The sequence below is a fragment of the Vigna radiata genome, unplaced genomic scaffold, assembly GCF_000741045.1.
Source record: "Vigna radiata var. radiata cultivar VC1973A unplaced genomic scaffold, Vradiata_ver6 scaffold_153, whole genome shotgun sequence".
Lineage (NCBI taxonomy): Eukaryota > Viridiplantae > Streptophyta > Magnoliopsida > Fabales > Fabaceae > Vigna > Vigna radiata.
Window position 1 is genome coordinate 278,489 of NW_014542917.1, and position 27,106 is coordinate 305,594.

Here is a 27,106-nt window from a genome sequence, read left to right on the forward strand (position 1 = left end):
GACTTTAAAATAAAATAACTGTTTTTTGTTAAATTTAACTATTATTTGAAACCAAAATAATAATTTATAATAAAAAATTATTCTAAAAAAATACAAATAATAAATTTGTAAAGTTTATTTAAATTTATCTGTATAATTATAATAATAATTTATATTTTTATCATCATAAAAAAAAATAAACATAGTCACGTGTGTTTTCACAAATCTATATACAAACAAATTATATCTTCATATGTTAGTTTTTTTAACTATTCATTTATAATTTAAGAAGTGAATATTTAATATTTAATACAAAACAAAATAAAAATGAATAAAAAGTTACAATTGAAAAAATAATAATTATATTCCTAAGTTTTAAACCTGGAAGAGTTTCTTTTATACTTTCAACACAATAAAAATAAAATAATATATAAACAATGTTAAAAAAAACAAAATTTTAATTTTAATTAAATTTTACAAAATTAAAATTAAGGGTTAAATATGTTTTTGTCCCTAACTTTAAGTGAAAATTGGAATTAGTCCATCTTCCAAACTTTGGCCTAATTTAGTCTCCCAACTTTAGAAATGTACTAAATTCATACATTTCTAAAGTTGGGAGACTAAATTAGGCCAAAGTTTTGAAAAGGGACTAATTCCAATTTTCATTTAAAGTTAGGGACAAAAACATATTTAACCTTATAATTAATTATAAGACTAGATTTATTAAGATATAAATTGATTTTATTTTAATCGAATTTAAAAAATATTAACTGAAGATAGATTTAAAAACCCTCACTGAAAACTATTAAATTTATGGGCAAACCCAATATATAAAAAGGATTTCTTGATCATGCATTTTTTTAATTCAATAAAATCATAAATTATTCAAGCATTCAATGAATAAAGATTTTAAAAAAATAATTATAATTATCTTTTTTAAAAATAAAAATATAAATTATTGCAGCAGAATTGTACTTGCATGCATGTCAATTTCAATAATAGAGAACATAAGAATAACATGTTTGGTGCATTAGTGTACCCCCACCACCATATGTTAGGAAGTTTCCAAGAAATTTCATTCTAGCTTCTTTCCATACCTCACAAGTCAATCTTCTTATCTTTCAATGAAAACAAAGGAAACAAAGCTACTGCATCTTGTCACCTTCTTCACACTTCATAAGCTGATTTAATGGGATCTAAATCTCCTCTGCAGATTTCACATCCATTGTTGAATCTGCTTTCATGCACAACAGTATACATCATCTTCTTTATCCTTTTCTTACTATTTTCTTTGCTGTTATCGTTTAAGATGTTCTTCAACACGTTTTCCTTTACAGCAGAAGAATCATCAGTTTCCTATGCCAAGACACTCATAATATATACTCAGAAAGTGTATATGAACTCCTTGTCTTATCCAGATTCATCGTCATTCTCACCCATCAGGTAATTAACTGTTATAGAATTTCAACATCTATATTTATTTTTCCCTTTCTTAGATTCTGTTATGTCCTACTTTCGAAAGAATAAGAATACAATACTCACAATTAGAAGATTAAAGTAGTGAATTATAGAAAGAGAAAAAAAAAAGTAGTTATCTAAAAGTAATAATAGAATTTTGACTTGGTATTCTTTGATTTAACTTTAAATTAAGAGTTTAGATCAGTTAACAATAATTGGTATATTGAATTTTTCTCTTAAAGAAAATAACATCTCATTAATGTGAGACATGAAATGTATATATATAAAGTTTGCTCTAAAAGTTGAGTATAATCCACATTGAAACAAGTGAAGAATCACATTAAATTTTTGAACATTTAAGTATATCAGAAGGAAAAGTGGAAGATTTAAGTGTGTTTGTTTCTAAAGAAGAATTAAGTTAATTTGAGAAGTGAATAAAGATTATTTAGATTATGAAAAATATGATAATAAATGAAAGGATTTAGGAGAAAGGTTTATAAGTTTTTAAATAGGATGAGTTTGATAGATTAAAAAATATTTTAATTATTAAAATTAGATTGTTTTATTTTTTTTAATATATCAAAATATAGTATTTAATTATATAATAGTTGTTACAGATTTAATAAGATAGATCAATTGTTAACAGAAATATAAAATAGAACTTAACGTCATATAAAAATAACTATAAAATTTAAACTTTATATACAACTAGGTTAACTAAAACTATATACAAAACTAATATAAAGAAATTAAGCAGCAACATCTCCTCATCAAGTACATGTTCTAAGGAAACCTCATCTCCCTCTGTTCACATCCACAGGTGGATCATAGCAAAGAAAAGAACACATCAACATACAAACACAAGCATAAATAAAAAGGGTAAGCTAGTTTACAATTAAAGAATGATAGAGATAAACTCATTTAAATAGTTTACATACAACAAGCATATCAATACATCATCGTCAAACACTTTATGCATGACACTGATATGAATGGATTGTTCGGACTTAGAATGAATGTCAAGCTACTGTTTTGCAAAGCCATTGCCAATGAGTTTCACCCTACCACACTCACAAATTTAGTTTGTTCCACGCCTTGGATCATACTGGAAGAACCCAAGACTAAGATATTCTGCTACTCTCACCACATGTATCAATCCTCTCTATATGAGAATGAATTATCATTAAAGTGTAAAGATAATCCCCAAGAGCTCCCTGCATTCAGACTAACTACACTTGAAACTACACCAAGAATTCCACCTTGGAACTCAATTCACAACTTTGAAACCATGTACATACCTATTTTAATTTTCACATTACACATTAATGTCAATACCTTTCAATCATACTTTACAATGCATTAAACAACCAAAAATATCATTGAAAAACACTTAAAACATGCCCAATAATACATCACAAATCAATTAAAACAAAAATAAAAAGTACCCAGGTGGCGCTCAAGCGCCCAAAAGCTGGCACTCAGCGCCCTAGCTTTTTTTGCCTAGCGCTTAGTGCCTACGAGACAGTAAGGTAGTGCTTCGTTGGAGGGCTGGCGCTTAGCGCTATGGCAGTAGCTCACACATGAAAAACTAGACTTGGGACACTTCACCCCCAACTTCTAAAGGCCCCTGGGACTTTCCAAACCTTGAGAAAACTTAAAAAAACCTATTATAACTCAACTTAACCCTTTAAAACCCAATTTCACTCCTATAAGCTACCAAATTTCAATCTTAAACTTTTAAACTTTCAAACCAATTTACAACCTGCATAAACCAGTTCAGATACACTTGCTAACACTCTCCAAAACCTCATATTTGTCCTAACTATCCTATTTTCCATTTTCAACCCTTAAAGCCTCTAAAATAGGCTAAAAACTCAACTTATGTAGCCATTTACAATTCCATAACATATTTTTCTAGTTTTAGTACTTAGACAAGTCTTAATAGTTGTAACAATATACTTTTAACCTTCCAAAACAAAATATACCACTTACCCCAACATTTTATTACTCAAAACCCTTTTTTTACACTAAAAACATTAGACAACAACAACTATAGACTACTCTTTTTGCTGCACACAGTTTTAACCAACTAACCCTCCAAACAAGTTTTAAATTACCTCATGACAGTACCAAAACAATTCTCATAACATTTCCATACCTATTTCTAAATTTCACTAACCAAAACCCCCTTCTTTTAAGCTTGGAACCTAAGTGACATAACTAATACTTTCAACAACCATTTGAATTAAGTTTTAAACAATGAAACATCACCATCATACACAATTATAACAATATCTAACGTCACCATTTCATCACACCAATTGTACACAACACCACATTATCAAAACATCAATTTAACATACATAACATTTACCCAATTACACCAATTTCACTAAAACATTTATACTTCATAGATTTACTAATTTTATACTACAAACACAACTAAGAATAGGTCTAGCTTCCCTTACCTCACAAGAAATAGTCTCAACTCAAAGAACGCTCGTCGATTACTTAAACTGCAAGGAATACCTAAACGAACCTACGAAACACCAAATTGAAAACAGACAGAGTCCTTGGAACTCTAGATGAACCAAGAATGAGTAGGAGAGACATGATTACACATGCAACAATACCAGATTCTTCTAAAATAAATTTGGAACGGAAGGGAAAAAGGAGTCAAAACTTACTTGCTCTATTCTTGAAATTGATCGGTTAGATTTGTAGACCTTGACGTCATGATCGTTTAGACACTTCCTGATCATCTAACAGATGACTTAAAAGCAAGAATACTTAGAGAGATGTGGGAGGAAGAAAAGAGAAAAGGTTCTAAAGAGATAAAGTGTGTTTTAAGTAATGAGACGAATTTAGAAAATTCTATTTATATTATGGAATTATTTTATAATAAAGTACTCGATTTCATTATTTTAATACACCTACCAGCTCTAATACTTTATTTCCTAGTTTCTTACATTTTTGGTTACATTTTTGGTAGTTAAATTAAGTTAAAATAAAATCTAATGAGTTTAAGTTATTTTAAAATGCACATGTCATTATTTAAAATTAAAAAAATGATAAAATTTTATTTCAAGTTTGGTAGAAATTAAGTTTAAATAAATTGTGACTGAGTGATTAAGGTTTCACACAATTAGGGTTTCGCGCAATTGCATAATGGTGCTTATGGTGCGAGAAACGCTATCTCCTCGAACCAGGGTTTTCGACCCTCATCTACAACAGCTGATGGTTCTTTTATTGCATGAAAGAGCGTGCAGTGGCGTGATTAGAGGGGATTTCTATGTTGTGGTCCCTTCTCTGTTTGTAGGTTTGGAGATTGATGAAGATGATGTTCGTGTTTCTTCTACGATGAATAAGATGATGATGTGAAGGAGGAGATGTTTATTGGTCATGGTGGTTCGTGAGAACGCGATTTGGTGTCTTCGAGTTCGTGGAGAAGACGAAGATGAAGGAGGATTGCTTGCGGTGCGCGTAGGTGATGGAGGAGATGAACTCGCCATTGAAGGTGTTGGCTGTGGAGGTTCGAATTAGGCGATTTGGTTTTTGGTTTTTTCTGATTTCTGTTGCAGGTTTTGAATCGAGGGAGAAGGAAGTCGCAATTAGGGTTTGAAGGGGTGAATCACGATTATGGTTTGAGAATTCTCTGTAAGCATCATCACAATTGAACAAGCATGGTTGCGATGGAGGTGAGGCACAATTTAGGGTTTGATGCTTTTTTATTTTGTGCAAGTCGCTATGGCTGTTGAAGGTGCATAGTGAGGGTGAATGATGATTCTGCAAATCGGAACAAAAACGATGCGATGTTCACACTTGGAGGTTGATGTCGTAGTGGCTATGGAGGTTTGGTTGCGCGAGAATATGAACTTGTGGTGGCGGTAATGGCAGCATGATGGCCTTGTGATGGCGCTTTGCATGAACCCTAACCCTTTCCTTTTATCTAATCACTTCAACTTTTAACATTTTCACGTTGTCAAGTCAATTGACCTAAGCTTATCCCACAATCACTAACTGAACAACTCATTCACTTTTCAATAGAGTGGTAATTAAACCGTTAGATTTTTAACGTCATAAACAAAAAAGGGACTTACTTTTTTACAAAATATAACACAATTGTGAACATATCAAGAAAAGTAAGACCATTTTAAACACATTTAAGCGACCTTAAGCCTTATATTATTAAATTATTAAAATTTTCACTATGTTACAAACAATGTCTTGTTTTACCACTAGTCCAGGACATTTATTAAAAAATAAAAAATTTAAAACAACATGATATTTAATAAAACAAAAGGAAAAATTGATAGTGAAATTTCATCAAATCATGTATGAACTTATTTTTTAAGAAACTGTAAATATAATCTATTCTTTATCCCTGTTTATTTATGAGAAACAAAATCAGGAATCTATTGTTTTTGAATAGAAACTTAATGGAAAAAAAGTGTCTAAACTTTAATATTTGAAATTTTTTTCCTCGGTTTTTATTTAACTAATATAATGCATCCTTTAATTCAAATAAAGCATAAATAATTCACATGTATGATAAAACAAAATAAACATATGAAATAAATATGTGTTTTTATTTTGTGAAAAAACATGCAAAAATAAATAAAAACTCCAAAGTTAAGTGATTAGTAGTTTATAAGCTAATTACAAGTTTATTTGGCTAACTTATAAATTAGTTAGTTTGGCCAACATAAAAATATTTTATATTTTAAAGTAGTTTATTTTAAAAGTTTTTAACTTGCAAACTACATGTAATTTGTTTAATTATCTTTCCTTTTATCTCTTATATTTTAATAACTATTTCCTATTATTTTCTTAATATTTATAAAATTATTTTTAAATTTTTATGTAATTCAAATTAAAAAAGTCATCATTACAAATTCAAGTTAATAATTTTTATTTATTACACATAATGAAAATTATAATAAAAAAATTATTTGGTTTGAAAACTAAAAAATGTAAATTTAAAAAACATTAATACAAATTTAATTTGATTAATATTTTTTACATCAATTTATTTAAATAAACTTATTTGTCCAAAAAATATAATTTCTAAAACACAACCAAAAATATTAAAAAGTTTAATAAAAATTTAACTATCTTAAAAATCTAAAACTATAATTATATAATAATAATAATATACATTTGGAGATGACAAAGAAAATATTGGAGTGAGAGAGATGAAAGAGAAAGAGTTGAGAGGAATAAGAAAAGTGAGTAGGGGTTTAGGGAGTTACTATTTTTTTTTTTTAGTTTTGAGAATGAGAAAAAAAGTTTGAGTGAGAGATGAAAGAGAAAGGGTTGAGAGAAATGAGAGAGGCGAGTAAGGGAGTTTTTTTTTTTTTAGTTTTGAGAATGAAAATTATTAAAATACCCTTGACCTTAAAACTTATAATCCATGATATATAAGGGTATTTTTGTCCTTGACCTTAAAACTTAGAATCCATGATATATAAGAGTATTTTTGTCTACTAAAACCTGATACACATTGCTAAAATGTACCAATTAAAAAAACAACTTACGTGCATTAGCAAACCCTATATATATATATATATATATATATATATATATATATATATATAAACCAATAAAAAAAACCAATTTCCTCATAGTTGATATACTTATGTATATATTAATGAAATTGATTCCATGTACTAAAAGTGATTATGAGAGGTAGTGATTTCTACTTGAAGAGTCAATTTTAGCATTCTAAAACCAATTCCAACATTCCACAATTGTTTCCTTTGTCATTGGACTTTTACACAACAGTCTCTCTTCCATTGAAGATAATATTGTAAAATTTCTCACTTAGAAATCTCCTTATCCCAGAGAAGATAACGAGAGAGGTTAATTCTCCAATTCCATTTCCTCGTTACCTCTCACATCCTTTAATACAAACACCACAATCACCAAATCCCTTTTAATAGTAAATCATTAAAAACGAACATAACCTTAAAGTTTCACATATTGTGAGTCAGGGGATTGGTGTTGGGAATCCAAGTGTGAGTTTAAGTCCACATTGGATAGAAATGAGAAAACACTATATAAATATGAAAAACTCGTTAACCCATTGCATTAAGATTTTAGGTAGAGAATGGTGTCAATCTCTTTATATAGTTGGGCTTAGTTATCATTGGTGTTTGTGTAACCCACATGTAACCTCCTTCTCGATAGACCCAATAATGGTATTAGAGCCGATGGTTTGTCTTGGTGACCGACTCAAACGAGTATAATGATCCTTATACCGAAAGTCTTCCTGACAAAGGGTATTCAAGTAAGCAACTCGTTAAGATGAAAGCGGTTGAAACGGTTGGAAACAACTACTCGTAGTTGTGGTTGATTGGGAATGCTTCTGTTGGAGGGGAAGTGTACCTATGTGGAAGGGACTCACCCTTGAGGGGGAAATTGTTGGGAATTCAAGTGTGAGTCTAAGTCCCACATTAGATAGAAATGAGAAAACACTCTATAAAGATGAAAAACGGGTTAACCCATTGCCTCAAGGTTTTGGATAGAGAGTAGTGTCAATCCCTTATGTGGTTGGATTCATATCTAATTTGTACTGTATCTCCCCGATGAACCCCCTCTTGGTGACCCAAGAATTAGAACATAGTTACATTGAGTTAGTTCCTCAAAACTAAATTAATTAATTTTTAACACATTTTTATTATTTTTTTCTTCTTTTTACAATATTTGTCTAATAGCTTTCAAATTTCCTACGATATTTTAATAATATTTTTTTTAAATATAAATATATAAATTTTAGTTTTATAAAAAGCTATTCAAAATAATTTTTAATTAGAATTCTATTTTAAGTATATAATTTTATTATTTTGAAAGTTAAAAATATAATGTAGGTTGAGTTTGTTTAAGCTTAAGATAATTTTGAAAGAAAAAATGTTTAAAATAAATAACTTTTATAAGTTTAAAAATTATTTATATTTAGATACAACTGTAAAAGTACAATTTTTTTATTCTTTCTTGAAAGTTTTTATAATTTTTTTTTTAAAATTATTTGAAAAATTTTATAAATAATTTTTTAATTTATTTTTAATTTTGATATTTAAAATATAATAAACATGTTTCAGTTAAAAAAGAGTTATTTCTTAAAAAGAATCACCCATAAAAAAATATCCAATTATTTTTTTAAAGTTATGCTAATATAATATATTAAAATATTAAAATTGAATGAAATACGCACAGTATTATATAATTAAAAGAAATAAAAACCAAATGCATGATATAATTTGATTATGAAAACTAAGAATAGTAAATATAATTAAGTTACAAAATATTAATATGTTAAATTAATAAGAATTTTTTGAATATTATTAAAAATATATTATGAAAAATAAAATAGTCAAATTGATAAAAAAAAACCATCTTGAATTTAATAAGACTTTATGAATATTTGATAAGGGAGACTTTTTAAATAAATGATATTTTTAGTTCTATGATTTGTTTTTGGATTGAAATTATAAGAAACAGACTAATTTGACAATTATTGACATCACAGAGTGAATCTTTTTAAAAGTTGTTATTTATAGAAAAAATAACAAGAGCAAGGAAGAGTATTATTATTGTCCATAAAAAGATAACAAACTTAGCTACACTGTAGCATGGCCACACAATAGCACTGGGCAGGATGCATTCATAATTTTTGTTATTTTGACCAATAATATATTTTCCTTTTGAATTATTTTATTATTATTTTCTTCTTGTTGACGTTTTGGTTGGAATTGATGCGTGTCTGTGGTCCAGCCCTTTGCATTTCCCACGCAGTGAGCATTTGAAATCGCTGTTGTGGTTTGGAGGACGCAAAGGCAGCAACCATGACCATGAACGGCCACGGCCACCATACCGTAAACATCGGTAACAGCAACAACAACCCTAACGACGACGACGAGACCAACGTCTTCCATCCTTCCTCCTCTTCCGCTGACGGCGACAACAACAGCAACCACCGTGAAGATGACGACGAAGAACTCGTGGATCCCGACGATCCTTTTGACATTACTCATACGAAGAACGCCTCGCACGACACGCTTCGCCGTTGGAGAGTAATCATTCTCTTTCTATATCATAATCTCTGTTATTCTGCTCTGCATTTTCACCTATGTTTTCCCATGCATCAATCAGTTCGTTCAATCGTGCGCGTTTATTCACAGCATAAATCAACGTACATTTATGTTTGTATAAGTTAATATAGTAGTACGCGTAAATGTATAGATATACGTCAAGTCGAGAATGAGAAATTTGTATGATTGGCGTAGTTGAAGTGTGTTCCACACACGTTTGTGTCTGAATAGTAGGATGCACGGCTTTCGATGCATCTCAATGTGACTGAAGAGAATTTGTGGATTGGTGTGGAATGTGGTTTTTAACGGGGATACAGACTGAAATTGATGTCAATTTTGAATTCAGAAAAGAAGGTTTCTTTTTAGAATAAAGTACTTTCAAAGTCTTTTAACTGAAATCTAAACAGGACTCGTCTGGACTCTTCTCAAATCAAACTCAATATTGTAATGTGTGTTTTGTTCAAAATTTAAAATAAGAAAAAAATCCAAACAAAATGTGTACTAATAATTATTATTTTGATTATTATTAAAATTAAAAATTGAAAGAATGAAAAATCTAGGATTCTTCTTCGGTGCAAGCTGAAGGGTTAGCTTTCAGATTTAATTGATCATATTCAAAACGGCTAATTGAGATATTCTTTAAGCAATTGTGGACAGCATCAAACTATTCTCTTGTCATATTTAAATGAACGTAGAAATTGCTGTTTTTTGTTTTTCCGAATCGTATTTGTGGAGAATTTACCAATTGGTGTCAGCTATGCAACTATTTTCAAATCTGGATTTTGGTTTAAGCTAGTCTAATTTTGACGAGGAGGATTAGTGTGGCAGTGTATCTGCTTTTGCCAGGCATCTAACTGAAGTGTCATCCGTTTACAGCAAGCAGCGCTCGTGCTCAATGCGTCCAGGCGTTTTCGATATACTTTGGACTTGAAAAAGGAAGAAGAGAAAGAGCAAAAGAAACACTTGATTAGAGCCCATGCACAAGTCATAAGAGTAATATTCGAAACGACAATCGTGAACTAGTTGATTACTTCTATGTATCTTTTACTTTTCTAATCTGTGTTATTGTTTATTAGGCAGCTCTGCTTTTCAGATTGGCCGGTGAACGTGAACTAGGTAAACCTACTAATTCTTTCCTCTTCATTTTATAATGATTCTGATGACTGTCATCATTGCTTAACATAAACTTTAGGAAGTAAAGTTTTTGATTTGACATTATCCTACCACCACCAACACATAATTAACATATCACATATTTGTGGCAATGGTAAGTTTGTAATGTAAATATAGATGTCAATAGAAAGTAATCAGAGTGGTAAACTATTGGCACAAAATCTGAAAAAGAGAAACAGTTTGGCATTGATGCTGTCGGTTTTCAGTAAGGTACTGCACAAGAATCTAGTGGCAGACTATTGATCATGGTTGGGAAAATCATTAAAATATTTGTTTTTGTCCATTTAAATTTTCTGATGTATCTGCTAAGCTTACACAGAAAATTTAACCGGTTACTTTCGCCTATAACTGTTCCAACGTGAATTGCCCTTCAATATCTAGTCCAACTTGGCTTTCATTATTCATTATTTTTAAATTAATCTGTATTTTGTAGCGTGAATCCTGGTTGAAGCCTTCGATTAATAATCGGCTTTTGGAATGTCGAAGCTTTATTTTTGTGAACTATAACAACAAATGCGCAAACTTCTCGTGCTCAAAGATTATTACATTTCGACTTGCAAACTTCATTTTTAGTTACTTATTATGGTCTTTCAATTTATATTTTGAATCATCCAGTGATAAGTACAGCAGTGTCACCCCCAACTCCAGCTGGTGATTATGATATCGGGCTCGAACAACTTGTTTCCATGTCTAAGGATCAGAATACTTCTGCTTTTCAGCAATATGGAGGGGCAAGTCAAAAACGTTTTGCTTGGTTGCTTATAGAAATGTTGAAGTTATGTGCTTTGCTAACACAATCTAGTGATATCTTATCCAGATTAGAGGCTTATCAAATTTAATAAAATCTAATCCGGATAAAGGTATTAGTGGTGATGATGCTGATCTGTTGAAAAGGAAAAATGCATTTGGAACTAATACATATCCTCGAAAAAAAGGAAGAAGTTTCTGGGTATGTTCTTGATGACCTTATCACTCTACACATATTTTTCTAAAACTATAATTGATGAGTTAATTGTGATACTGGCATTAATTCTCTGTGATTGTTTCAGAGGTTTTTATGGGAAGCTTGGCAAGATCTGACTCTCATAATATTGATAATAGCTGCTGTGGTGTCATTGGTACTCGGAATAAAAACAGAGGTGCAATCAGCTCTCGTAATTGCTAATATATTTCATACTTATGTTTACCGAACCGCTGGGCTTGCCTTTCTTTGTAGAAGATATATTTCAAAAAATACTAAGATGAACCAACGGGGTTGAATTTGATTTGAATAATTTCTTTCATACGGGGAATTAAAATAAATGTGATGTCTTAATCCAAAATTAAAATAAAAGTGTAATGCTAGGTTTTTCTGGAAATATATATTTCAGAGTTATCGTTGGCCTGCATCATTAACTTTTATATTATTGATACTTGAGTACATCATACAAGATAAAATAAAATGAAATCACCATGTCCCATTTACATACAGTCAATATTCACTTCATGATGTCTTATGGTGTTTTCTGACATTGCTAAATTTTAACAGTTTACCCTTTGCGTTTTATTTTGGGCCCCTCTGTTCTATTTATATGCCTGTTGATACATGATGCCTGGTACTGAATCTTGTGATTATTCATGTTAGTTGAATATATTCGTTTGGTATTTTCTATGAATTGACAAAGGCACCTTTCTCGAAGTTTATCCTTCCCATTATTTGTAATTGATAGGGTTTGGCTGAAGGATGGTATGATGGGGGAAGCATTGCTTTTGCAGTTTTGCTTGTCATTGTAGTTACAGGTATTGCTTATTGCATATATTATATAATTGTTTTAGATAAATAATCAATGAAATTTCCTTCCATCAAAATATCTATCCATGTCTATAGGCGAGATATGTTGAGATTTGGTGCGTGATCAAAGTTATATGTTTCCTTTGTACTATTTATACTTTTTCTGGAATATTAGTCATTCTACTACAAGCTGTATCAATTTATTTCGAATACTGACTTTATGCTATTGCTTTTCCTTTTTGTCTATCAGCTGTCAGCGATTATAGGCAATCTCTGCAGTTTCAGAATTTGAATTCAGAAAAACAAAACATACAATTGGAGGTGTGTAACATTGTATTAGTTGAACGTAATGTGTGAGATTCTATTATTAGAACTTAACACTGGGCAACTAAATTTTATTGTTTCGAACTTGTTACAGGTTATTAGAGGTGGGAGAACAATTAAAATGTCGATATTTGATATTGTTGTTGGTGATGTCGTACCCCTTAAAATAGGAGATCAGGTGAGTTTGTATGGTAGTTTTGAGTTTTTCTGGAAATTGAGTAGTTTTCTTTGTTCACTATGCTGTATGCCATACTCAGGTTCCTGCTGATGGAGTATTAATCACGGGCCATTCACTTTCAATTGATGAATCCAGTATGACTGGTGAAAGCAAGATTGTATGTTTTATTTACTTTAATTGATCAGATTTTTGGTTATTAATTCTTATGACTTTTAATGAAATTAGTGTTGTGTAGGTTCATAAGGATCACAAATCACCATTTTTGATGTCTGGTTGCAAAGTAGCGGATGGAGTTGGTGTTATGCTGGTATGGCATGATATTTTATTATCTTATGCTTTTGTTAATATGAAAAATGCTATATGGTGAAACAACTCATAGAAAGAAAAATTAAAACAGTTAGTTGCATTTTCGAACATTTACCTTTCAACCTTGCTTCTCTCTCTCTCTCCCCCCATGATTGGTTAACTGTTTTTCACAAGAAATTTCTTAATAAAATATATAGCATTGTTGACAAAAAAATATTTAGGGTTCTGAATTCTTTTACTGCATAAAGCTCTCTGGCTTATGAAGTTTGTTACATTATGCTTCTAGGCACAAAATTAGATGTTCATGTACATAGGGGATCCATTCCCTTGTACTATATTGTTGATTGTTTATAGATTCAATCAATTAAAATATTTTGAACTGGATCACTTAATTCTATCTCTTTTAGATTGGAAATGTGAAATTATTTTTTCATTTGTAATAATAAACTGTCTTTACTATACTAATTTTTCGATGAATTATTCTTTTTAATTATTAATTATAATAGTATTTACACGTGTCTTTCTAATGCTATGAATTTGATTCTTTGAACAATTATTTTTGTTGAATTTTTATTATCATTCTGGTCTTCATTGTCGTGAACTAGCGTTCTTCTTCTTCATGCACAAGTGCCCAAAACACTCCTGTGTTGTTATGCTTGTAGTGATCTTTAAGGAAATAAATCAATTATACAGAATGCCACCACCAGAAGTCACATTTTAGACTGCCATTCGTTGTAGGTAACTGGCGTTGGTATTAATACCGAATGGGGATTGTTGATGGCAAGTATCTCAGAGGACAATGGAGAAGAAACTCCGTTACAGGTTCCCCCTATTCCATTCAAACCAAAAAAAGGAAGGCTGTTACTTTAGCTGTAGCTTAACGGAAACATAGATGTTAAAAGTGTGATTACTTTATTTGATATGTAATAGGTACGCTTGAATGGAGTAGCAACTTTTATTGGTGTAGTTGGGCTTAGTGTAGCTGTTTTAGTGCTTGCTGTCCTCTTGGGCAGGTAATCTAGAATTGCTTTTTTTTTTTTTCTTTTTTTATGTTGTAACTCATGAAACCGGTTTTAAACCTTTTTGAAATACTATATGTTGACTCTGAAATGGTAGATACTTTTCCGGCCATACCAAAGATGTAGATGGACAAGTTGAATTTGTCGCTGGAAAGACTAGTGCCAGCAATGTAGTAGATGCGGCCATCAAAATTTTTACCATCGCAGTAAGTGCGAGTTTTGAAATATTTTTCATTTTTTTTATGTTTTTATTTTTAGTAGTTTATCACTAAATGCATGCCGTGCAGGTCACAATTGTGGTTGTTGCAGTGCCTGAAGGTCTACCTCTGGCTGTTACCTTAACGTAAGTACAGGTGCCAAGGTTATTTCATATTTTCATTATGCAACACAGATATGGCCAAAACTGGGCCACTGCTATTGTTTGCTTCTAATCTGGGTAACTCCTGTGCCACTTTCACACTAGCTTGGCATACTCAATGCGGAAAATGATGGCTGACAAGGCCTTGGTAAGTACCTTTTTCCGCATCAGTCTTTTATGTTATTTTTAGTTGTAAAATGTCATCTCTGACGACCAAAAACTGTGCAGGTTAGGCGGCTATCCGCCTGTGAAACTATGGGCTCTGCCACAACAATTTGCAGTGATAAGACAGGAACATTGACCTTAAATCAGGTGAGTTTCATTATATGAGGCTTGGACAATCTAGAGGGAATTATGACTACAGCTTTTAATTTATGTATAATCTATAACAAAAATAAAGACGATATCCCATTTTGATTTGCACATTTGTTTTAGCCTATTATTTTATGCTTTAACCGTAGAGTATAAATACGCATTTTCTCAATTTCTGTTCAATCTCATCCCTCTTCTGTTTTATGTTGTATTAAAAAGAATGTTATTCTAAAGACCAAAAATGCCGACAAAGGCAGGTCATGACTCGTCATTTTGCTAGTTTACAATTCTGCAAATGAATAAAAGCTTATTGAGTTATCAAGCTATTTAATTTCCCTTCCCTTAATCTAGGCAGTTTTGGGCTCACACAACAAAATAGAAATTACCCTTAATTTGCTTGTCACTCTATTGTTGAATAAAATTTTGGTAGTTTCCCGTATAACTTCCTAATGATGAATACCCAATCATGCTTTCGAGTTGATGAAGCAAAATGGCTTCGTTTCCATCTTCGTTCTCAAATAATCGGCTTCTGTATGGATGGGAGAAAGATACCTCGTATTTTAAGGATAATGAGGAGACGTATAGAAAATAAACTCGGAACAAATGTCGCTTAATGACTGGATTTAGTTGTTTGATAGACCCGTTGTGTATCTGTTAATATTTTTATAGTGGTCATAGACATTGTCTATTTAGTAAGTTTTACAATTTGTTAAAAACCTTCTATCTTGTCCATTATGCTATCTCCAATACATCTTACTTTTCTTCATTTAATTTGAATACTTGAATTACTATGATGTTTACTTTATGACTTTACAGATGACTGTAGTTGAGGCATATGTTGGGAGCACAAAAGTAAATCCACCAGATGACTCATCAAAGTTGAATCCAAAAGCTTTGTCTCTGATAAATGAGGGCATTGCACAGAATACAACCGGAAATGTTTTTGTTCCCAAGGTTTTCCTTTTGCACATGATTTTAACAATTGTAGCTAGAATTCCCTTTTATGAGTTGCTGTGCTAAATTAACTCAAGGGTTTGTTCACGGTCTTGATTGGATTTTTATTTAGGAGGAAGAGTACTTTGTTAATTGGTTTTTTATTTACGGGTATGAGATTACGTTGGTCTTGTTGTCGATGTTAGTAGCATAAAAACTAATAGAAAAATCTTTATTAACCTATTATCTTCCTCTTTTAAATGTCACTATGTCAGGGATTGGAGAGTTTATGAGAAGATGGAAGAGTTAATATCCTAACTGCTTTAGCAGTTAGGAGTGGCGGGAAGTTAGGTATTGTATAAATAGAGTTTTGTACCTTGTTCTAGGGGATTTTGGATGTTAGTTGTATAGACAGGAACTTTTGTCCTGTGGAGGGCGATTAGGCTCCCGCATATTGTTTGTACATTGAACTCTGTTACACTGAATACCATTATACCATTCTTTTAGAGTTGAATTCATTGTTGTGAGTGTGTGAGTAGCTGTCTGGGTTGGGTTTCATATCCAGAAACCTAAAACCTAAAACCTAACTTTATGAACATTTCGGATTACTATTTCTTGTGCCTAAAGAATTAAATTTGTTGCTGTGTTTGATTTGGTAGGACGGTGGAGAGACAGAGGTGTCTGGATCTCCTACAGAAAAGGCAATTCTTTCATGGGCATTAAAGGTAGTGCCCATACTGATTTTTTTTCTTTTTTTTTGTGTATTATTTTTTTCTGATCACTCTCCCCCCTCCTTCTAATCTGTTGATTTTGAAGATGATCTAATTTGAATTTGGCAGCTGGGAATGAATTTTGATGTTACCAGATCAAATTCAAAAGTTCTCCATGTGTTCCCCTTCAATTCTGAGAAAAAGCGAGGCGGTGTTGCTTTGAAGCTGGTAATCAGTTGACAAAAATATTTACTGATGCACCTTCTCATTTGGAGCAATCTTTGAACTAGCCCAAGATATTTATTCATCCATGTGTTTCAAGTCGTAACATGCATGGTTCCATTTTTCATTCATTTACATTAATTCTCTATCGTCTTTTTTATGCCAATCAGATATACTTATGCAATTTTCTTGTTAGGGGGGTTCTGAAGTACATATACATTGGAAAGGAGCTGCAGAGATAGTTCTAGGAGCATGCACTCAATATCTTGATTCAGATGGTCAGTTGCAATCCATTGAAGAGAAGAAGGTTAGTAAATGTAGTTTGAAGTCCTAGAGAGTTTACTTTTCTCCAAAAAAAAATCCTAGAGAGTTTTCCCGATGGAATGGAATTCATTTAGTTAAACATTTGAGATGTGATTTCTTTTGGTTTTTAAACTATCAGAAATGAAGGAAAAATGCATGGACTAAGGTTACCACCATATCTCTTTTTTCTTATCAATGTGATTATAGTGTCATTTGAAATTACTCTGCTGTATAATAAAGCAATTATATAATATGGTAATATAGCCCCTGACCATTTCTGCAAAGTTATCACAACTGAGAGCAGGTGACCATTTTTTTGGCAATTTCCTAACTATTTTGTGTATATTTTAAAATTCATTTGCAGGCTTTTTTCAGGCAATCTATTGATGACATGGCTGCTCGCAGCTTGCGTTGTGTAGCCATTGCATACAGGTCATATGAACTAGACAGAGTTCCATCTAGTGAGCAGGACTTAGACCAATGGTCCTTACCGGAACATGAGCTTGTTTTGCTTGCTATTGTTGGAATAAAGGTAAACTGCAAGGGTAGATTTCTTGGTTCATTGTCTTAACTTTTGACACGTCTCATTACAGCCATTTTATGTACAATTGAGTCTTGCATTCTGGCATATTCATTCATATTCTTAAACCCCTAACCCTATTATTTGTTGCTGAGGTTAGAGATTGCTTGGTCCTTATCCCATTCAAATTACCCTGCAATCCTTTTATTCTTTATTATTAACTTAAAACTAATCTGTATCTCCAGGATCCTTGCCGCCCTGGTGTCAAAGATGCTGTAAAACTGTGCTCTGATGCCGGTGTTAAGGTAATGAGTTTTACGTTTGTTGGTTATGGTTTAGGCGTGCTGTCATATTGTTTGTAATTTTTGGCTTTACTATGGCAAGGGTGTTACCCCAAAATGTAACATGGGAACCCAACACATTCTGCGTTTCGAATTTACAGGTACGCATGGTTACTGGAGACAACCTCCAAACAGCTAAGGCAATAGCTTTGGAGTGTGGAATACTGGCTTCAAGTGAAGAAGCCGTTGAGCCAACTATAATAGAAGGAAAGAAATTCCGTGAACTATCTGAAAAGGAAAGAGAAGATTGTGCCAAGAAAATAACTGTATGTTTCTTTCGTTATGATTTGTACTTCTGGTTTTGGTGTATTCACTTTTTTGGGTGGATGTGATTTTTTTGTAATATGCATTATCTGATATTGATAGATGGATTTTTTTGTCGTCCATTTTTAATCCTGTACAAGGAAATGCTGTTCATGTTAAGAACTCTAGCCACAGGTTACATCCGACTTAGTTATGTAATTTTCTTCTGACTATTAAAATGAATAATTATAGGTCATGGGGAGGTCTTCTCCTAATGACAAGCTTTTGCTTGTGCAAGCCCTACGTAAAGGAGGGGAAGTTGTTGCTGTCACAGGAGACGGCACCAATGATGCTCCTGCACTTCATGAGGTCTGTCAAATTCTTTGGATGCATCCCTTTGACTGAAAATCATATTTATTTCAATGTGAACACATTTGAACATTATGTCATGGAGCATCCGTATATGATTGGCATGAGTTGCATAAACTTTTCTCATTAAAATTGTTCTGATAGACATGAAGTTCTGCGTACTTCGTTCTTTAGTAGGGAGTTGTTCTAATGCATTCACGTAGGATTGTAGTTGCAGTTGAATGCAAAAAGCCTGGTAAATGTCAAAAGTTTACTGCGATCAACACCATTCCGGATGTAACAATAATTACTTCCGATCTAACTTTTGGAATACAAATGAAATCAGTGGTGATTTCAGATATTCTTTCTATGAACAAAAACCTTTTTCTATCATGATGCCAATAGCTGTTGCCTTCTAATAGTACATTCTAAAAATAAACCAGCTTAATGTGTTTGAATAACATTTGAAAAGTTGAAGTGGGGAGGAAGAAATGAAGAGAGAGTGGAGAAAAAGCCAGTCTCATTGTGTGCTTTTTAAGGAAATATTAAGGGCTGTTTGGTTTAATAAAATGTTTTCTTCTTTCATTTCTTGATTTCACAAGTAGTTTTTTGCATATATTTGATAACAAAATTAACTACTAAGTGAAAAAAAGTTGACTCTTTCGTAAATTTTTATGAAAAAAGGAAGTAAAAACAGAAAATGTTTTCTAAAACCGAAAGAATGCCATTATTTGTCAGCAAAGTGTTTTTCTCCACAAGACCAGTAAGTTGAATGTATTTCTTTCTCTTTTTTTGGCCTTAAATTTAATGCATTTCTAGCAATAGATTTGTTGCAATTAACATTGAGATGCCTTGGGTAATTCCTGTGTCATAGTTTTCTTCGTCCTTGCTGTGCCTCCGCTTCTTATTATTAAAATAATTCCTGTTAACTAAAAAAAAACATTGTTATGGTTAATCTCGTGCTTTACTATTTTGTATTTTTAGGCAGACATTGGTCTTTCTATGGGCATCCAAGGAACTGAAGTTGCAAAAGAAAGTTCAGATATTATAATCCTAGATGATAACTTTGCATCAGTAGTAAAGGTTGGTGTTCTCTTTAATATATTCACAGGCTTTGTTATGGTACTGTCTTATTTTTCCCTCGACTTTGCCTAGTAATTACTTAATAGATTCTAGAGAAAGTTATTTCTTTTTCGTTTGCCTTTGTTTTGCTTTATTAGGCTTTTATTTTGAAATTTTCCTTTTTGACCCTTCCGACTTAAACCAAGTGGCTATGAATTTAGCATGGCTGAGAAACAAGCAATTTTGTTACTTAAGGAGTGGGTTTTTTCACCATGATACCGGTGTCCAATAGATTGGTCAACCTATAATTGTGTATGAGTCTATTTCATTCTTTGTGCAGGTTGTCCGCTGGGGCCGCTCTGTATATGCAAATATTCAAAAATTTATTCAGTTCCAGCTTACAGTTAATGTTGCTGCTCTTGTAATTAATGTTGTGGCAGCCATAACTTCTGGTGATGTTCCTCTAAATGCAGTACAAGTACGGATCTCCTCATCTCTCTCTTTTAGTCACCTACATTTACACCCTAATACTCTGCTTGGATGAGGTGTCAAACAGAGAGGGAAAGAAAAAGAAAATAATACAGGTGTATAAATTGAAGGAAAATAAAACAGAAAAGATATGTTGTTTGGACAAAATAAAAATCAGAAGAAATGAAGAAAATTTTCTGTGCTTGTTTGAATGAAAGATAAAGTGTGAAAAAGTAGAGGCATGGTATAAAAGATTCTTTTACACTAATTAAAAATGTAAATTTTAATTATAGATTTTTTTCTTAATATAAGATTATTCATTGCTTTTTGTAAATAAAATATTTAAAAAAAATGCAGACCTAATAAAGCGGAAAGAATGTGAAAAATAATAGGCAATACAATCATATTTCGACCGCAGCCTAAATCTTGAGGCAATGAAATTGTGGGCCCTTCTTTATCTTGTCAATTATAAACAAGCTTTCCTGATTTTCTATAATTTATTTTAATCTAATATTTGTAAGATGTACTACCAAGCGGATTGAGTTTGCTTCAAAGTTATTGTTTTGGATGGGCTGCCAAACCACGCTGATGAGTAGAAGTAGCTTATTCCTTTTTGTTTAGTTCAGCACTCACCTTTGTGAATTATATTTCTCATGGGTTTCGTGTTTGTCATTAAGAAATAAGATTGAGAATTACGTACAAAAGCAGATTAGATGCATGTTTAAATTAAACTTTGAAAATATAAGTTTGCATTAAAGTATGTCGATAAAGTATTTAATTGGATACCAACAATCAAAAATACTTTTACTTATCTTTTTTTTTTTTGTAAATATACAAACTAAAAGTATTTTTACTTTAAAAGCAACTCATTTGTTGTCTCTGACCGAAAGGTTTGCTCCAAATGTACGTTTGATGTTCCCTAAGCAGATCCCAAATATCCTAAAATCGTCGTCAATGAAAAATGGTGTAATTTTGGTTTTGATGTACATGCTCTTGGGTGCAGCTTTTGTGGGTCAACCTTATCATGGATACACTTGGGGCGCTTGCACTGGCTACTGAACCGCCAACAGACAGCCTAATGCGCAGATCACCAGTTGGCCGAAGGTTTGGAATGATTGGCTTTCTCATTCAGCAGTTTAATATTTTTAGTACTCTATAACTGCGCAGATCTGGCATATAAACGCCCATGCACATATACATGTCTATCACTTGATGCTGGCACGGTCTATAGGAACAGGTTTTCTGATTTTCTGATGCATAATTTCAACGAGAACGGCATAACATACTGTTGGTTTTGAGTCACGTTCTACAATTGTTTTTACGATGATGTTTTCATTTTTCAATTTAATTTAAATTTCACGTAAAAATCTATTTTCTGCTGTAACATAAGGATACAATGGAACAGGACAAAGTACGGGCGTAGCACTTCAGAGGATAAAGTGCACTTCTAATTAATTAGAATTGCCATAAATTAAATTAAATACATAAATGACGAGAATGATATAGATTAACTCAACAGAACTGGAAAGTGTGGGAATAATTTCATAAAATTTGTGGCATTGGAGAAGTTTGAGGCCCTTGCGTACTGTAGTAGATGGATCTATTTGGTTTCAAGTTAAAATACACGTTTTGACTATGATCTTACGTTTGGCTTTCAGAGAACCTCTTATAACAAATATCATGTGGAGAAACCTGATTGTACAGGTAAATTAGATCAGTTTATTCTATGTAGTGACTTATTAATTTAGGTCCTATTATCTAACGGCTATTATTTATTATCGTAGGCTGTCTATCAAATCACAGTTCTTCTCGTTCTTAACTTCCATGGTGAAAGTATTCTACCCAAACAAGATACTAGAGCTGATTCCTTTCAAGTAAAGAATACTTTAATTTTCAACGCGTTCGTCCTGTGCCAAGTAAGTGATTTGAAATATGTAAATTTGATATATTACGCAGGTCTTTGTCTCTGAAGAATCACTTTTACCTCTTTCTTTTCCTTTTATATATTTTATCCTTTGCTTGTTGATTTTTTCCGTTGATGGACTGAACCCCTTTATTCTCGTTAGTTAATCTGCGATCTCTTCTAATTTCACTTTCAAAGAAAAGGATTGTTTTTATTTGTGATTTTAGAATTTCAAGATGCTGTTAAATACTGATTTTTCAATTATATCCTTATAGAAAAAAGAGAAAAATATTATGTAAAATTTCAAAGTTATGAACAAGAGAGATAGATAACATACCAAAAGATTACAAATAATTTTAGTAAAACCGAAGAGATGAATTACTTGTTGAATTGTTATAATCTCAAATGTCCGATAGTGAAAAGAAGGGTGTACTAGAAAACTATTGATGTTCTTCTAGTACTTTTTTCTTTTCCAAAGATTAATGTTTTACAAAATTCAAGTTTCATAATTTTTCTTACACGCATACCCTTAATTAAAATACTTAGATTAAACTGGACTTCCAATCTTTTTGAAAAGCAATTAAATAATGATTTTAGATAAATATGTTAAACTTTCAGTTCGTTTGCAGAATCCAAGTGCCATGTTCAATTATTGAATGTGTAGAACAGTGGAGAGATGTGTTTAAATCCACTTTTCCCTTCATCGCATTTTGAAAGCGAATTGCAACTATAAAAGTACTATACTGATGGGAAGATTTTTTAATTTCCTAATTCGGCCAATTCTTATGGAACAATTTTAATTGTTTCAAATTGCAGTTATTCAATGAATTCAATGCTCGGAAACCCGAGGAAATGAATGTTTTCCGTGGCGTGACAAAGAACAAACTTTTCATGGGAATTGTTGGAGCAACCTTTATACTTCAGGTGAATAATCATCTCTGCTCTATTGTGTTCTTAATTATTATTTATTATTATTATTATTATTATTATTTCTTAACATTTGTTTGGCTTCTCACTCTTCTTCAAATTGTTAGATAATCATCATCGAGTTCCTTGGAAAGTTCACCTCAACAGTGAGGCTTGATTGGAAGCTATGGCTTGCTTCTCTTGTTATTGGCTTTATCAGGTTAGTTAACTCATCTGCATTGGCATTTGATAACAACGGTTCTTGGAGTGCCAATAAATCATGCATTCTCGCTCTTTGGTCATTGTTCACATCTCAAGTCCTCTGTATGCTTCATTTTACAACACTACCACTATCATTGAATTCCTGCTGTAAACATATTTTAGCTTCGCTGTATGATTCAAACAGAAGCTTCTGCATTTTGCAACAAATCTTATCTCATAGTAATTGCTTTTGCCATCTTCCAGCTGGCCCCTTGCTATAGTTGGAAAATTCATTCCAGTTCCAAAAACACCATTGGCTCGTTACTTCAAGAAGCCACTAAGGAGATTAAGAAGGTCTGTATCTCGTGCTGCATAATAGGCACCGGTTCCTGCAGGGGATAACTAGCAATTCATATTAAGCTAACTTCACAACAGCTACAATATACAGTATATTATAACTACATATTGCCGAATCAACCTTCTAGAATTCCAATGTAATGTATATTTACTTAATAAATCCCGAAGGGGTTTAAGCATAAAGCAATCATTACGTTATTCCTTTTACTTCTAACTTCATTTCACTTTTTTAAGTTTTTGGTTCAAATGTACATTGTAACATCTCTAGATACTGTTAGAGTTGCCTCTCTATAAACAATCAAACTGATTTTATAGCAATGGAGTCATTCGATTCCGCAAACAGAGAAAGTAAATGATAGCTTATTTTAGGCTTCATATACATTTTGTTTAGTATGATTTCTTCTATACAATTTTTTACAATGCGAAAAGTGACTAATCGAGTTAATGTTCCTCCAATTATTGCCATTCCTTCACAGGACTTTCATAATATTAGTTTTTTTACAATTAATCTTGTTATCATCATCCAAAATGAGTATTTTTAGTTTCTTTTCTGTTTTCACTTTTGATACTGATACATATAAATAATCAATGTGTAAAAATTGGACGCGGAATATGAAGTTCAACTTTACACAAAGATTATCCTTGACTCCGGTTTATTGTCCCTGAATCAGAAGGTAACAAATCCATTATCAGGATGAAAATTTTATTACCAATGTTTTTGCCAGTGATTACCCTAACAAATATAAGATTTTTTTTTTCCAAATCACTGACTTGTAAAATCCAGTCTGTAAATTTTTTTTATATCATTGACATTGCTAGTTATTATTTCAGTCCTTAATCTCATGTTTTGTGAGAACTTAAGAACTTTGCAATGTCTTGATAATCAAAATAGTTTATTGCACTTTTCACAATGTCCATATCTTGAACCCTTCCTAACCACAAGAGGAATTTGTCTGAAATCACCTCCTAAAACAACAACTTTCCCAACAAATGATTTATGAGTATTTTCTTCATTCCTGGGTCTTATAATATCTCTCAAAGTTTTACAAATGCTTCAAAACATAATCAATTCATTATTGGGACTCCATCTCATATAACTAAAACACTAGGAGTGTTATATAAAGGCTCACCTAAGGATTTTTTTGGCTTGCCTAGGGAGAAATGAAATCTGAGCTCTCAGTATCTTCGAAAATTTAATTTTATTTAGCGAAGGATGACTCGAACAACGAGTCTGCATAAATAAATAAAAATGCTTAGCAAATATATTAGAGCTTCAAACTGATCCCTGTTGACTCTTTACATGCTTTCTCATACCATATTGATAAATTTATTAAAAAACCTCTCAATGAACGAGTTTGACACATTTAATATGGAAAAAGTTCTTTTAACACAATTTTTTATAACGCATACGTGGTAGCCTGTGATTGGTTCGTCTCAAATATTTTTTTAAACATAAATTCAAATAAACCAATAAAATAATGATACGTGTCTTGTTGTAAAAAAAAATTGTTAAAAAAAATTATTAGAATATCAAGATTCATTTAATATATCAATAGTTCACTACTCATAAATAAATACATTTCACTGACATCAAATCGCTTTGAATTTTAAAAAACCAACAACATTACCACCATTCATTACCAAAAGTTTTCTTGTACCAAAATAAATAAGAATACCACACCATTCTCATAACTAAATCATCCAACCAAAAATACGTCAACTTCTCTTACCTAGACAAAGTTTGAGACTCAACTACATTCCAAAAAAACTAATATTCAGATAAACAATTTAAACATATATTAGCAATTCTAATTAAATAGAGATTCATTTTGAATCCCTTATATGCATGCAAATATTTTTAATAATTAAGTCAAAAGATTGAATAAAATTAAACTTACTTAATAAAATTATGATGAACTGGAATATATATTCTATGTCAAAACTCTTTCAAGGACTTTGAATTTCAAATAAATGGAGAAAATATATAAAAAGAAAATGGTTTAAACCCCTTTTTGCTCCCCAAGTTATAAGAGGGTGTTCAGTTTAGTCCCATATTTCACCAATGTCAACAATTGGTCCCTAAGTTGAAAAAAATATTTCAAATAAGTCTCACCCGTTAACGACGTTAAAAAATGTTAACTTTGGAATGACTGTGCATGGCAGGTGTCCAATTATCGTTGACGTGGCAGGCAATGAAAGTAGTACGTGTAAAATAAAGTAAATTGTTTATGTTTTTTAAAATGTGGTTAAATTAAGTTTGGGATAAAAATTAGGTCAGAGTGAAATTGGGGCAGAGTGAGTGAAATTGGGGATTTTTTTTCGAGGGTTGGGGAATTGCTTCGTTCTGTGATTCTGTGAGACAGAGGTTGTTTGGTTCGAAGGAGATTAGTGTCCAAAGGAGCAGTGTAAGTGTTTGCGGTAGGGAGCGACTTCCTTCGACGCGTGGTTCGTCAACGTGGAGTTCCTTCGAAACAAAAAGGTGAAAAGTATGTTTTTCATGACTTATTTTATGTTGCTGGGGTCCCCCATGGCAGTATGTTGTGTCGTTGTCCCCTGAGTGTGTTCACGCGTGGTCCCCTACTATGTTTTGTTGCCTTTGATGTGGTCCCGTTGTTTAATGACTTTGGGGCACAATTTTTGTTCAAATTTCAGGAAGAAATTTGCTGGCTTAAACCTCAGACAATTACTATGGAAGGCTGCCACATCAACAACCCCTGAAGCATGAGAGTCAGTAATGAGACAGATGAAGGAAGTTAATATTGACGCATTTAAATACTTGATTCAAATTCCACCAAGGCAAGTTAATGTAGACGCATTGAAATCTTTAGTATAACATGTTGTTTAAATTTATGTAAATGTTTAACTTTATATTGTTGCAGACATTGGTCTAGATCCAGGTTTACAGGAATACCTGCTTGTGACACACTTGTCAACAACATATTTGAAGGTTTTAATAGTGTGATCTTAGATGCACGGGGCAAACCAATAATATCAATGTTGGAAGAGATTCGGATGTACTTGATGAACAAGTAGGCATCTAATAGAGAGAAGATTAGCAGATTTGAAGGTATCATATGCCCCAAGATTAAAAAAAGACTGCAGAAGGAGTTAGAGAAGACAAAATATTGGATGCTAAGGTATGAAAACCTCTGAATTTGGTATGAATAGTTAAGTGTTGTTGTTAACATAATTTTTTTATCATTTGGCAGTTGGTCAGGGATGCAAATATTTCAGATCACTCATACATCCATCATTGCTGAGAAGTATGTGGTTGATGTTGAAAAAAGAGAATGTAGTTGCAGAAAATGGACAATAACAGGAATACCTTGCTGCCATGCACTCACAGCCATGAGCTTTCTCAACATCAATCCTGAAGAATACTTGCTACTTTGGTTTAGGACCTGCACGTATGAAGAAACATACAACCCAATCATTTACCCTCTGAATGGTCCTCATCTATGGCAAAGGACTTCAACACCTGACATTGAGCCTCCACCAAAAAGAGTCTCGCCAGGGAGACCACGAAAGAAAAGAAGACTTGAAGGTTGGGAGCAAAGGAAAGATGATACACAAATTGGACAAAAAGGAATTCCTAAGAAATGTTCCATTTGTAGAGAAGTA

The 27,106-nt window shown here is 32.1% G+C and overlaps 1 protein-coding gene across 1 annotated transcript; it reads left to right on the forward strand.

Annotated features, from left to right (window-relative positions):
• The first annotated feature begins 1,066 nt into the window (after positions 1–1,066).
• Positions 1,067–23,860, forward strand: LOC106752643 (calcium-transporting ATPase 9, plasma membrane-type). The gene is made up of 35 exons (XM_014634355.2): positions 1,067–1,231; positions 1,317–1,422; positions 9,211–9,509; positions 10,404–10,520; positions 10,604–10,643; positions 11,316–11,431; positions 11,518–11,649; positions 11,750–11,839; positions 12,410–12,479; positions 12,722–12,792; positions 12,890–12,973; positions 13,053–13,130; positions 13,209–13,280; positions 14,018–14,101; positions 14,210–14,292; positions 14,396–14,504; positions 14,586–14,641; positions 14,762–14,804; positions 14,885–14,968; positions 15,785–15,922; positions 16,561–16,626; positions 16,741–16,839; positions 17,030–17,140; positions 17,501–17,668; positions 17,902–17,961; positions 18,099–18,263; positions 18,493–18,609; positions 19,573–19,671; positions 19,991–20,128; positions 21,122–21,222; positions 21,777–21,822; positions 21,903–22,034; positions 22,838–22,945; positions 23,056–23,147; positions 23,393–23,860. The coding sequence occupies exons 3-35, from the start codon at positions 9,282–9,284 to the stop codon at positions 23,502–23,504; spliced, it is 3,309 nt and encodes a 1,102-aa protein (XP_014489841.1). The 5' UTR covers positions 1,067–1,231; positions 1,317–1,422; positions 9,211–9,281; the 3' UTR covers positions 23,505–23,860.
• Positions 23,861–27,106: the final 3,246 nt, after the last annotated feature.